This window comes from Toxotes jaculatrix, chromosome 14 (assembly GCF_017976425.1).
Source record: "Toxotes jaculatrix isolate fToxJac2 chromosome 14, fToxJac2.pri, whole genome shotgun sequence".
NCBI lineage: Eukaryota > Metazoa > Chordata > Actinopteri > Toxotidae > Toxotes > Toxotes jaculatrix.
In genome coordinates, this window is record NC_054407.1 from 16939692 (window position 1) to 16953859 (window position 14168).

General features: G+C 38.8%; 1 protein-coding gene across 2 annotated transcripts in view; it reads right to left on the minus strand.

Annotated features, from left to right (window-relative positions):
• LOC121192989 (corticotropin-releasing factor receptor 2) overlaps positions 1 to 14168 on the minus strand; it is a 34097-nt gene that overhangs the window by 11260 nt on the left and 8669 nt on the right. For both annotated transcript variants that reach the window (XM_041055073.1, XM_041055072.1), the window contains exons 3-6: positions 2606 to 2691; positions 1929 to 2035; positions 712 to 829; positions 392 to 545 (exon numbers count right to left, since the gene is read on the minus strand). In XM_041055073.1, coding sequence (XP_040911007.1) covers positions 392 to 545; positions 712 to 829; positions 1929 to 2035; positions 2606 to 2671 — 445 coding nt within the window. In that variant the 5' untranslated portion in view covers positions 2672 to 2691. The remainder of the gene's footprint in view (positions 1 to 391; positions 546 to 711; positions 830 to 1928; positions 2036 to 2605; positions 2692 to 14168) is intronic.

Below are 14168 nucleotides of genomic sequence, written 5' to 3' on the forward strand. Positions count from 1 at the left end.
TTTCAGTCAAGCGCATGTTCACTTGAAATTGGTGAGAAATGTCATATAAAACTGTGCTCCAGCTGTAAAATAAATAATTTTAAAAATTGTAAATGTGAATAATTTAACCAATTCTCAAACTAATAATTTCTTTCTAGATATTTGACTTGTGTATTTTCAGTGTATGTTAGCATCAGTAATGCTTGTGATCAAATGATCAAAGGGTTCAACCTGAAAACCTTGCTTTAATACATTTTCAAGCATAAGAAGGAGCAAGCACATCTACTGCCACTTTGTATTTTCAGTCACAATTAAAAATATAAGTGTAGCACACCAGTGGTCCCTGTGTATTGTGCAGAACCAAAAGCTGAGTGTAGCGTTACTAATTCACTGTCAGCATGAACATACTCACACCACCCGATGAAAAGGAAGACCCACTTTCTGAGCTTATCGGTTGAATAAGTCATTACAATGGCTGTGTGAAGGTAGCATCCTTCAACAAACATCCAAAAAAAGTTTGTCACCACAAAGTAATTGTATATTGTTGTAATTAGTCGACACCAGGGCTGAAAAAGAGAAAGAAAAGACAAGAAGCAAAGTCATTAAACAGAAACACAAATACTTGCCTTGGTAGGAAGTAGTTCATATCTTCTTAAGACTATCTTACTTATTAAGACTTTTTAATTGCTTTCCACTCTCTCACTTTCAGTAATAATACATCAGTGCTGTTACCTCGTTGCTCTCATGAATATTGTGGTCAATCAGCTGAAGCAAAAACCACATAACATTCCTCAGTATGAAGGTGGTGATCAAATTCCAGTGGATGATGTTTCGAAGACATCGTATGCTCCTAAACCACAAGTTGAACGGAAGAGATGTTTGATTATCAAGCTTTCATAGAGACAGTATTCATAGTAAAGTGAGATTCTTGGTGTGACTAAGGCCAGACCTGTGTTGTATGTAGCAGGGTTAGATTGAAATATGTTTCTTATAGTGTTCATCAATTTTTGGGCGGTCATGTTACTGCAGACAGAGGCTCCAGTAGTTCATGCAAACAGACTGTAAAACCTGACACGAAATCTTTCCAGTCCTATCTTTTTTCTTTTTTTTCTGCGTTTTATCCATGGATATACAGACAACTATCATGGGGTTTGTCTGATACTAAAGAAAACCTAAAAACAGGACAATTCTCCAGCAAGCTAGGGAGTTTCTTTTATATTTGAGAGGATTCACATCCCAAGAAACAGTAAGTCACACTGAATCTGTGATCATGTCGATCGTTTATCTGGGTCCAGGTTTGACTTAGTTGTGACTAAGAGAAAGAGGAGGGTGGTTTTGATGTAAATTGGAGTTTACAGACTCCCACTACTTAATATTGTAGATATGCTGGGCCATCATGCTTTAAAGAGCTATTTAAAGCTGAATAATTTAATTTGTCAGGGTTTTTAACAGAGAGTTTTAGGTTCAGATCTTGGTCAAAAGCCTTTTCACAGACATTTTTCTATCTTGCAGAGAATAAATATCCAAGATTGTCCCATAAAATCCAAAGAGATTTAATCCTGGAACAAAATATTGATTATTTTGGTCTTTAATCTAAAGAAATCAATATTCGCTTTCAGGAGCCCACACTGACCAAACCCTATTGCACATCACAGCTGAGGCTGTTTGGTGTTTGCCCTGTTCTGCCATAGCAGATGTAGGTGTATGTGTATTTAAAACAGCACATAAGAAGAGGTACGACTCCCCAGATAAAGAAGTGTTATGAAATGCACATTATGCCTTTCTTAGCTTGAGTGCTTCAGCTGAGCCGAGCTGCAGACGTCTATTCATTTGACATAAGCGAATTAATGATAAGCAGTCCGTGGCTATTAAATGAATTTCCGTGATTGTCTTCTATGAGGTCTCAGGCATACAGGACACATTTAGATAGTCACTATTTCTGTACTTGCCTTAAGCACAAGAAGAGAATGAAAGCCACGACTAGAGCTCCCACAGAGATACAGTGGCCTAGGTAGTTGATGATCAGCGCTATTTTATAATGCATTGGATATTTTCTCTGGAAAAAGACAACACGTGAATTAATTATTTTAAAAACTTTAACACAGACATGGATAATAGAACAAAGAACAAGGGTTAGGAATACATGAATACATTCACACATGAAAAGAACCAGAGTGTATCTGTCTAGACTGCATTGTGTTGGGAGAAAGCAAATGTCATTGACACACTTGATGTCTTGGCTTAAAACGATCTGAGAAAATAGAGCAAGACCCAGAAATATACATTATCAGGAGACACGATGTGAGGTAATCAGGCCAAAACTCGTTACATACATCAGTCTTACAGTGTGGCCTCAGGCTTTGCTTATAGGGACACAGACAAGACTGTAGCTGTGCATTTGTAAAGTCATCTGGAAACAAATGTTTAAAGCGTTTAAAACCAAATGCAGTAAATAAGCTTCAAGCAATCAAAACACCGCAGTTATTTTTCCTATATCTGAGTGGTTTTCCCTGTGTGCCATTAGTGTAATGATGAGAGACTGTGATGAGCATTTGTCTGAGACGATTAGCAGATTCTGCACAGAGTGAAGGACATAGCAGGATTGCTCCTGTGTCGCCACACTAACCTTCTCCTCCAAAATGGGCTCACAATTGGAGTAATTGCTTTTCAACGCCCACGTCCCGTTTTCCATGCACTCCCTGTAAGCACTCCCTGCAAGAAAAGAGTTAGGAGCACGGCTGAGAAAACTGTAATTGTAGCATTGTTGCAAATATTGTTAGTGTTTAAAAAACACTAACAAAATACCTGTTGAAATGTATTAAGAGAGAGTTTCAAAGATTTGTTTGTGCCTTCAGATCTCCCATCCGCTTCAGCATCAGACACTACATTCAGCTGAGTCAGTGCTGACGTAAGCCTTCTAATTGTTGTGGCAAGGTTAGAGAAGTGTTTGCCCAGTAGGCAAGCTAAAAAATCCTCGTAATTTTCTTAGAGCTCAGTTCAAAGTTGGGCACTGCTATCTGTCTGAGACGTTAGCAGAATGCCAATTTAGCTGCACAAAATTGTATTCATGGTGGAGACGTGCAAAGCCTCTTACTCTGTCAGTTTATTTGCATATCTTTTTAAACCCGCTTCCCATAATCAACTTTTAACTGAATATTTCATTTTGCAGTTGCTCATCATGCATTCAGTGGGCTCTTTATCTCTTCTACACTGAAAAAAGTAAAAAGAGTTGGACGGAAAAAGAGCAGCAATAAGTCTGTAAAGGTTATTTTCTCCTACTATTATGTCCGGCCACTTGAAGTGATCATTTTAACCATTTTGCTGTCAAGATACACATCATGTATTTAGGTTGCATGAAAACTCTCATCAATTATGCTGCTATCAGAAGTCACTTCTGTTGGATTTATACTGTTTTCAAAATAAGCAATAAAAATAGTAGATTCAGATCACTTTTTTTCTATTTATATTTTTATTTTACCAAACAACATTTTCCAGTGTGTATTATTCAACTCCAAAGCTCAGATTACTGTGTCCTGAATTCACCCTATGATCAGTTTAGCTCAGCATTATTTGATAAATATGCTCTTACGTTTCATCAAATGATCCAACTTCTTGTGAGTAAATGAGCCCAGGAGCCTCTATTATTCTTCCCAAAATACATGAATGGATAAATGAATAAATATGTCTATCTCAGTGTTCAGAAAGTTGCATAATACTGATGTTTTCCCATTGGGGATTAGCAGTTTAGACAAATCTCACACAAGTGTGGATTGCAATGTTCATAATGTTCATAACCATCCACCTCAGAAATTCCTACAGCGACTCTTGAGGCATTGGCAGCAGCAGCAGCAGAATAAGATCCTTTGCATTTGAATTATTGTTACATAATATGACATTTGTGTTTAGAGAGCAGAAATCTGCTTGTGGCAGTTAGAAACAGAAAGCAGAAAAAAGCTCCATTAAAGTAAGCTCACATTATGCTTTTGGTTTGACTTATGGCAGTAAGTACTGTATTGTGACTTGACAATGCTTTGTGTTGTGTTTCAGAGGGAAAATCCCAATCCTCAGTCATTTGAGTCAGAGCGGTTTAGCACAGAACCGAGTGGTAAATCAGAGTCAGTTAAACCGCTAAAGCTCCTGAATGAGTGGAGCGTGTCTCCCCTGAGATGCAGTAAAACAGTCAATTGCAATTCATTCTAAAACACACTGTGCTTGTTTGTTTAACTTTGCGAAAGAAAAAACTACCTCAGCATTTTCATTGATCACTGGCCATGTGGTATTTACTGAGTTCATGTGCACTCTAGGCAACCGTGACAGGACAGCGAATGTCTCACACATGGGTTGAACATGAACTATGGCAAATAAACTGGAGACTTGGAGCGGCAGATTGTGTTTGCGCCATCAGTGAGGACACAAAGTAATGAAGGTGTTGATTCAGTTCTAAGATCTGTTCCTGTTGTTGTATTGGGCTCCTCACACAATCTTGGATACATCCTTGAAAATAATGCAGTTTAATACAACAACAACACAAACTAAGCCTTTGTTAAGCCTTTGCCTTTGGTAAAGGGATTCACATTTTCTTCTTTGTATTAACTCTAACATCTAAATGTAGTTTCCACTTAGAATTCACAAAAGAGTTCATCTGTAATTAATGGTTTTATTAATAGTTAAAAATAAATTCTTAATGATTTATTAACATTTACATCTGCTGGCTTGGTGGTTTATAGAAAGAGACTCACGAGTCTTTACTGATCAGCAACATTTCTACCTGTCTTGTTACAGAATACAGTGGATGACAAAGCAGGTATTCACACATCTGCCCTTTATGTCATTCAAACAGCTTTGGGGAATCAAGCTGAAAGTGAGCAGCGTGACAGCATCTACAGGATACTGACCTCACTTCAACTCAGCAGCAGCTAAAATTTCGACCCAGAAAGTGACAGAGCCAGTGTTTTCTGCCAAGTCTAAGGTTTTCGTGTTTTCAAAATAGTTTTCAAACCACACATTCGTTAGGAAAACACTGGTCTTATCCTGAACCATGTCATATCTAAAAACAAAATCATGAAAAACTGCATACAAAACTGCACCTTTGTTGTAGGTTGTCTGAGCTAACGTTACAGCAGCATCACAAGGTGCTTTCCGGATAAAGTTCTCAGTCTCTCCAGGCAAATATCACACTGTGTTTGTGAAACAAGCAGGGATGGTGCAGAAATAGAGGAAGGGAAGCAGGTCATAAGGTTTGTCCCTGTGAGCTATTCCACTGAGGCAGGACTAATTCAAGGCACTGGTGAAGGGAGAGCATATTTCTGTCTAACCATCTGCGCATTACGCATGATAAAACTATTCTCTTCCCATTTTTTCCCCCTAACGGTGCATTATATTCACACACTCAAAATAAAAATCCTTTAATGACTCAAGCTGTGTCAAGTTTAGGAACAATATGAGGTGTTAACAATGCTGTAAGCAACTTAACACTGACCACACTCCACTGGTGTGGAGATGCATACGGGAATGAAAAGAGAAATGTCCAATTCCCAGCTGGCATACTCTGGGCTAATGTTGCCCACCTCCTCCACCAGCCACCCCCGCCAGCTTTCTTGCTTTTCTTGGATGCATGAATGTGTACATGCAAACAAACACCAAATGTTTGCATTGTACTGTATTGTTCAAGGATTAGAAGACTGGAAGCTTGATTGTTGAGATAAATAAGGCAAGGAGCTTTGAATTATTTTAATTTTTAGCATGGATTGGTTGTTCATGCATAAGCGGTGCCTCAGTTAGGGATGGATAAACATAATCATTTCAGTTAGTAATTGTGAAATAAATAAGTAATAAATTCTTTTAACTAATCTGGAAGACAAACCAAACAGTCTGTGTCTTCACTGCTGCTGAGCTTGGCTTGTTTCTTTTAGTTGATTGTTGCTGTGCTACGAGCCGTGGGATCTGCAGCAATGCCACAGGAATATTACAGTACAACGTTTTTCCCTTAAAGGTTGTGTAAGTCTGCTTTTCTTTCTCGGGTGTTTGATTGCTCTGAGCTTTAGCTTGTCATCTCTCCATTTAGTTCGGTGTTTAGTTTTGTGCTGGGAGGTCAGTTTTCTGATGGATGGACTCAAACAAAACAAACAAAAAAGAAAAATGAGACATGACTACTACGCCCCCTCAAAGCACCAAGCTGCTGCTCACAGCCTATCACAAATTACTCAGTTGTTTCAGCTATTTTGTGAAACAGTCAATAAAATTGGAGCCTTCTAATTATTTAAAATTGTTATAAAGATGAAAGGCTATAATATCTCAGAGTTGAGTGATCAAAACAGCTCATGCGAGGTGTACACCTGAGCCACTTACGGCAGCATTTCCTTCAAGCCATTTGAAATTTAATTTCATGAGCAGGGTACAGAGTAACTGTAGGACATATATAACAGTATGGGAATCTCACAGCTCATTGCAGTCTGATATTTCATTTAGGCAACAGGAACTGGAGGGAGCAAAGCTGGGTTATATACACAGACGTCAGAGGTCGAGTGAGGACATGAAGGCAGGACTCAAGGGCACAAAAATAAAACACGATGATAAAGAGAGCCTGATGAGAACATAATGACAAAGAGTACCAATTCAATCAGTCAGTCAGATTGACTTTAACATCACGTACAACCTGCAGTGATTTAAGTGAGATAAAAATCAAATCACAAAAGATGGAAAAGTATCTTCAGCATTTGTTTAATATTAAATAGATATTTAACAGTTATTGTATTAACATACTAAATGATGTAGGTATCACAAATATTTTTTTTTCATTTTATTAAACTCAGCTCTAATTCCCATAAGAGTCAACCTCTCAATCCACTTCCCAAAGCACGCCCCAGGATTCTAGTCGGCATGCCCGCGTCCTTACCGAAGAGGTTATCCACAACCAGCTGACTCTCCTAGATGCCACAAAGGACACAACCCAATGTGAGACCTCGTGGGAGGTCCCATATTTGCTTGTGCATCACATGGCCTACAATCTAGCTGTGGCTCTTTTCCAGGTGGAACAGGAATGCCATGAGCCTTTGCCATGTTGTGAAGGATACAGCATGCCAGATTGATCCTGCACACTTTCTCAGGGGTATAAAGTAGCTTGCTCCCAACTGTGCTGAAACACATCTAACAGCCCTTGAATAGGAGCACTCTATTGTGCCGTGAATATGGGCATGCATGTGGTTGTAGTGCACTTGAGGGATTGCAGGATTGGCAAATGGGGTCATCAGCCATGTTTTTTATGTATACTCCTCCATCGTCAAAAACAATATTCTAGCGTAAACAGAATAGAGTGTTTAAGGAGTCGTGGGTACCTCCCAGCCAAAAGGCCACAGCGTTGAGTATGTGGCAGTCAGCATCACAGATTACCTGCACGTTGATGGAATGGTAATTTTTCTGATTCATAAACTGGATGGAGTCCGTAGATGGAGCTTTGATGCGTATGTGGGAATTGCACTGCTGTAGAAAAACTTGTCTTGGTAGTGAGAAACGGCTGATAAGCCAATTCGTCACTCTGTTTAAACATGCTGTGTTGGTCTCTGAAGATGTGCTCTCTCCTGGTATGGGCTGCAGTATCTTCCAGAAAGGCTAGATATGCCATCTTAACACTTGCTTGGATGTAACTCAGAATCGGTGTTTAAATTTTCTAAGATAGCCAGTCATCATGTGTTTGTATACGTAATCTGAGGCAGTTCTAAATTCGTTCGCAGACTATGAACAAATTCTGATGAGAAAATATTGATGAATCCGGGGTTTGTGCATAAAATGTGTGTACGCTCTGTTTGTGAATGACACTCAGTATCTCTGGTCCTGCTGAATCTTTTTTTGATGCAGTCAATCCTGAGGCCGACAAGGATTTAGCAGTGAATAGCCAAATCTGTGCAGTATTCTTTTAAGTTTTATTTTCATGCTGAAAATTACAAGTATAAACTGTTTTTTTTCTTTCTATCATTTACGCTTTGTCATTTATGTATTGATTTAAAATGCTTATATGCCATGCTACTTGTGTGTGTCATCCTCTGTGCCTCAGAAAGCCAGTCTTAGCTCAGTCATTATTGGTCATTATTTTGTCTCATGTTCTTCCATTAGATTTTTATTAAGTCTTGCCTTCATTATTTTTACAGTGAAAGACAATAAGGGAAAGTATTTCTCCCAGATAAGTGATAACTATTTAACTACACTCTTCTCTACCACTGTGCAAACTGGGGTTTGGAGCCACTGAAGCATTGAATGATATTTGTCACAAATGGTTTTATAATAATTTAAGTTTTTGCATTATGTTTGCCTTGACTTGTTGTTTTTTTCATGTGCCTTGTTGTTTTCATGTGTGTGTGTGTGTGTCAGTGACCACTCCTGCCCTTTTTGTCTTAGATGCAGAAGTGTCCTTTTCAAAGGGCAAATATAAACATTTTTTTTCCCTTTTCCTCTATTTATCATCTAGCTGGAAAACGAATGCCCTAAATGACATGTTTGCCCAAAAGACATACCAGAAGACAGATTTATGCAGAATTAAATTCGATATGAAAGCAGGAGGCAGGCGCTCCCTCTGTGCAATATAATGGAAAACTCAAACTGTTCTCTGTCTGAAGAGAAATGATAGGACTGCCTCCAGTTTCCAAAAATCATATATTTATGACCCAGATGACCCGTGGTTCAGATCATAAAGCGTCACTCTCCAGTGAGTCTAACCTGTCAACACTAACTTGCCAACATCACCACATTAAAAATGCAACTATCCCAAGCCCTTGAATGACCCAACTTTGATCAGACACAGCATGGCAGCTAAACCACTTTATAAAAAAAAAAAAAATACTGTCCTGTCCTTGTCACTTTCACTCTTATACATTTTGTCAGAGGTTCTGATCCTTTTCGAAGCAAAACAAAGTCCCTGGCTCTTTGGCATTATCAGCACACACTCTGAAAATGACTGGATTACCTCAAATGAGTCTCTGAGAGGTTTATTCTGAAGAGGCCCTGAAAGGCCAGACCATGTTACATCACAAGTCACACATAAATCACAAAGCATTTGAACTCATCCCAGCAGGTGAGAGCTTTCCATCACCGCTGCTGCAAAATTACTCTGGGGCTCAGAGCTCTTATATGTTCAGATGTACATTATGCATTTGACTGCTGATTTCCATCAGTAATTAGCACTTCATCGCTTAAATATTCTAACAGGAAAAAAGTTCATTTAGAACTCAAAACATCTCATTTAAAAAATCTGTCTTAAGGGATTATTTATGCACCTAATTATGTCTTTTAAATTGCTCCCTGAAAAATGTACTTGTTGTGTTAAACAGCTGGAGATGGAGTAAATGTTAGACAGTTTATACAAAGTTTATAAGTTTAGAAATCAAATACACATTCGACAAACTGTGCTGAAAATCTTTGTTGTGTCATCTGTTCCCTCTGTGAAATCTTGACACACTCATGGCTTCTAAAAAGAGAACAGCCCAAGGGGAGGAATAACTCCACAGAAAGACGTTCAAGCTTTTTCTGTGTCATGCACATTTGTAGCTAGTGCAGAAATGTTACTGACATATTTTTGGTGACAAAATTAGACACCCACCTCTACTGTAGCTGTGTCTTGTATTTAAATATATATCTTGGAAACATAACTAACGTTGGTGCTGACTTGGATAATAAAAAGGCTATAATTTGTACTAAAACCATTAAGACGTTAACATTTAGTGCAGAGAACCTGCCAGAAAAAAAATATCCCACTGTTTCTTTACTGTTTTCTCAGAATGACTGTAAGCCTCTGTGTCATGCTCTTCCTCCTACAGCTGACAACTGAGATGGCAGTTGGAGATGTGGCTGAAGAAATGCTGCACCAGGTTTAAAGAGAGAAATTTCTGAGTCTCAGAGCGCCTTCATGGATCAACTAACCACACAAGCTCAGGTCCCAGGCACTGAGCCAATCAACAAAAGACATATGAGGTTAGTCCAAAAGTTTTGGCTGCTTGCCTGACCAACCTGCAGTACAAACACAGCACTGTACAAGGGCTAACTTTGATGTCTTTATCCTACATCCATCCATGCTGCATGAAGAGTGCAGGAATATCTTTCCTCGCAAATTAACATAAAAAAAAAAAAATAATAATAATAATTCTTAGTCCTTTAAAATAGACCAGAGGTTTATGAGACGTGCACATTTCGCAAGTAGATTTTGCATTGTATTAAAGATCACAAGCAAGAAAGTCCTGGGAATCACTGCACTAGACCACATTGTGTGATTTTCAATAACTAGAAAAATAAACAAACACACAATAAATAAACAAAAAAAATACATGTTTTTTTTCATGCATTTCCTCCTGAGGAAGAGCAATTGTGCAGCTGAATCAGAGAGAAGGTTGAAAAGAGCTTTGCTGCTTTTGGAAGTTTTATTATACATTTTAAAGATGAATAGATGTTTAACCTTCATATTAAATAGCAGACTCTGTCTGGAATGCTTAGTAAGTCATGAACAAACTGACCAAGCAGAACAAGAAAGGAGGGGCTGGCTGAAAAGATGTTGAAACAGCTCAATCACACACATTTTTATCATGCAGCTATCGCCCTTATAACCCTTGAGTGGTATACTCTTATGACAGTAAGACATCTGCAAAGTCATGGTGTCATGTTGTTAATCTCAGCATTTCAAAATGAAAACAGCTTTGAGACAAATCCAAATAACTCAAATTATGTAAATTATTATGTAGTGTAACCCAAGGGAAATTTTCACTCCTCTGAAACTGGATTATTAGGTCGGCCCACAGTCTTTGCAAATCGAGCCAAAAATATAAAGAAACCAAAATCAACCAAGCACAGAATATGATAACAGCTGATGGCTTCATTACAGGCCAGGGATTACATGCATCGGTGGTAAAGTACAAGCTTGGTCTCCGATGCACTCTGCCTGCCAGTGCCTCTCAGTTGTTGTGCTGATGCAATTTTTTCATGAGCTTAGTGTAATTAGTTGTGATGATCTATTAGGGCATTGAATATACATGAGATTTCAAATTGATATGCATGTACATGTCCTCTCTTTTTTCCACTTTGACGGGTTAAACACACCACTGTGATTGAGTGAAGCCTCACACAGCCACTCCTGTGGCTGTAGGCTCTTGTCTTGTTAGTAGAAGACCAGTCTTTTCTCACTTGATTCGTCCCTAAGAGTAATTTTGTCAGAATTCACTGAATGTCTCACCAAACTCAAGACTCTCAGACAAACTTTCCTCTAGGAAGATGGAACCTATAATCAGACATTACTGACATTTTTACTTCTTGTCAGTGGGTTAAAATGTATTCTACAAATTTACCTTCATTATTATTATTAAAATCAGCACCATAATCAATCACCATAATCATAATGTAGGGAGTGATGTTTTATATTTTATGAACTGCTCAGAACAATCCACCTGTCTGTGTGACCTGGTGACCTGATCGGGGAGCACTGCTGCTCCGCTGGGTTGCAGAAGCTATTTCCAGAGGCAAAACAGAGGCTGAGCAACCTTGTGGAAATTATGCCACTTTACAAAGAATGGCTTGTTCAGTTTTGGGGCAAATTTGAAGACACCTTGGACTAAGGTGGCAGAAGACAATTGGAGGTCACTGAACACCTTTGTGAGATTTGTGTGTCACCTCTGCTGGGAGTTTGAGGATATTTTATGTCTCTTAACATGTCAGTTGTATATATGTGGCTGACGAATTACATATTTCCCCTGAGAAGAGAGGGAGGGCAGAACTATGATTGGCGTTCTCATTTCACTTGAGATGGTTCATTGAATTTCATAAATGAACTAATGAGAAGGAGCAGGATGAACGTACGTGACATACGTTTTAATGTGTTACTTGCTTATTGCCCTAGTGTGAGGTTGTGTAGGCATTAGACATATTCATGAATCTAAATATCCACTTTGGTAAAACATTAACAAAGCTTAAATGAATGTGTTCTTTTTCATTTTGCTCGGTATTACTTCGATATCTAATTGGGTGGTTGTTTTCAATAAGAAGAGAATTTATGGAGAAAAGAGAGCAGCTTGTCTCAGCTGAACCCAAAGGCGCAGGTTTTGTTTGGGTTTCAGAGTCAGTCAGCTGGAACTTCTGGATGCACGCAAGGAGAGAGAGAGAGTGTGCAACTGTTATTATTCATCTAAGGAAAGGTTTTGTTTGTTTTTCTTTATAACTGAATATGCAGATTTGGAGGGTGATGTAGATCATTGCATAAAATTAAGTTTATGACCCCTGGTGGAGAACATGTGAGAGGCATGAGAGGCATGCTTTTACATTATTACACTATATTATTAGTTCTCACAAACTGTTTTACATGAATTTTTTTGTTTTTTGATATGGCTGATAAAGCACTGTAATACCTTTCTGTGCAAGACTTTAATGCTCAACAGGAGCCAAGCTAATTTTATAAAATGGGTTTCGATTATTGTCTGCTGATTATGTTCTTTATCAATAAGTCCAATAGTGAAAAATGTTGAGTTTTATTGTCAATTGACTGATTGGTTTAGGCTCACATATAAATACTCAGCTTCATTGCACATGTCTTGTAAGTTTCACACCATGGACTGCAATAAGAGAGAGTCTGGGAAACTTTCAGTCTTTCTCCTCGTTTGGCAAGGAACACAGAATCTCTTAAAAAAACATTGTGCCTTAAGCGATGACCGCTGATGCACACAGGCCAACAGAGCCTGAGGGGAAGATTTGCTGGGTAATCTTTCTCACAGCTGTGTCTCTTAGGCTTTCCTGTTTGTCTTCATGCCCTCATGACACATTAGAAATAACTACAATTGTAGGTCATAGATTCAAACGTTTGCCAGCGTGTTTGCAGTCACACTCTCAAACCTCACATCTGTACTGGAGTCAGTTGTTGGTGAGAGAAAATGAGCAAAAGGCAGTGCGCTACAAGTCTGTGGTCCTCAGGGAAGCCAACAAGCCAAACATGGTGCATGGCGTGTGTGGATAATGAGAACATATTATACCACATTAGACAAGTAAGAAGCATGCATATGCTGTCACAACTGATAAACACTTTATCCGAGTAAGTTGAAACATTGAAATAAAAAAAAGCTTTTCAGTCTGACCATTTTCATTAAAATCAAACAATTCAGTTGTATTGGTCCTGTGGCCTTTGACTTTTACATAATAGCACAACACAGAGAGTTCCCTCTCCCTCTCATTTTTCACTGTCAAAAATGTGTTATTCCATTTGTTTTGGAGGAAACATCGTTATACCTGCCTCCAGGCTAGGGATATCCTTTTCTTGAAACTATACTACATAACTTGGCCTTACCTCTTGGTACAGGCCATGGCTATCTCTCGCCTCGACTACTGCAATTGCCTTCTACCTGAATTCCCAGCATGCATGCAAAACCTTTACAGATGGTCCAGAATGCAGAGGCACATGTGGTTTTGTGATGAGCTTAAAAGGGCACATGTCACTCTGCCACTCACTGTCCACCACTGGCTACCCATAGGTGGCCAAATCAAATTCAAGTCACTCGTGCTTGTCTGCAGATTGACTTCTGGGTCTACACCCACCCACTTGAACTAAATCACACAGGCTTATACTCCTTCTTGGCTGCTGCGACACCTGCAGAAAAGTCACCTGTTATTGCTATCCCTTACGCACAAGGCAATCTCAGTCCAGACTGTTCTTGCCTGTGGTTCCCCAATTGTGGAACGAGCTGCCAGATGTTACCAGAGCAGGGTCATCCCTGTCTATCTTCAAGAATCTCTCTACGGCTCATTGCTTCCAAGAGCTCTCCGATCCAAACAACTCTAACACCCTAAGATGCCTAACTCATACTCACTGTGGAATTATTTACCTGATCTCTTTGCACTTGTTGAACTGATTTAGTACCGAGGGTTTACTTGAAGGTCTCCTGCTGCACTTAACTTTGAGTGTTGTTCTTCATTTGTTAGTTACTTTGGAAAAAAGTGTCTGCAAAAAGGCTGAAATAATCATCAACCTTCAAGTAATATCAAGCTTAGAGGAGGGGTATTAAATAGATGAGTATAGCTGAAACAGTAGCTGGCTAATCGTACACACAATATATGCACAACTACGAATATGAAGTAAACACATTTTTAAATTTTGTCAAAAAGAAAAAATGTCCGACAATAAAAAAAAAACAAAAACATTATCAACAGAGAAAGATATAACGTTAGTTGACACA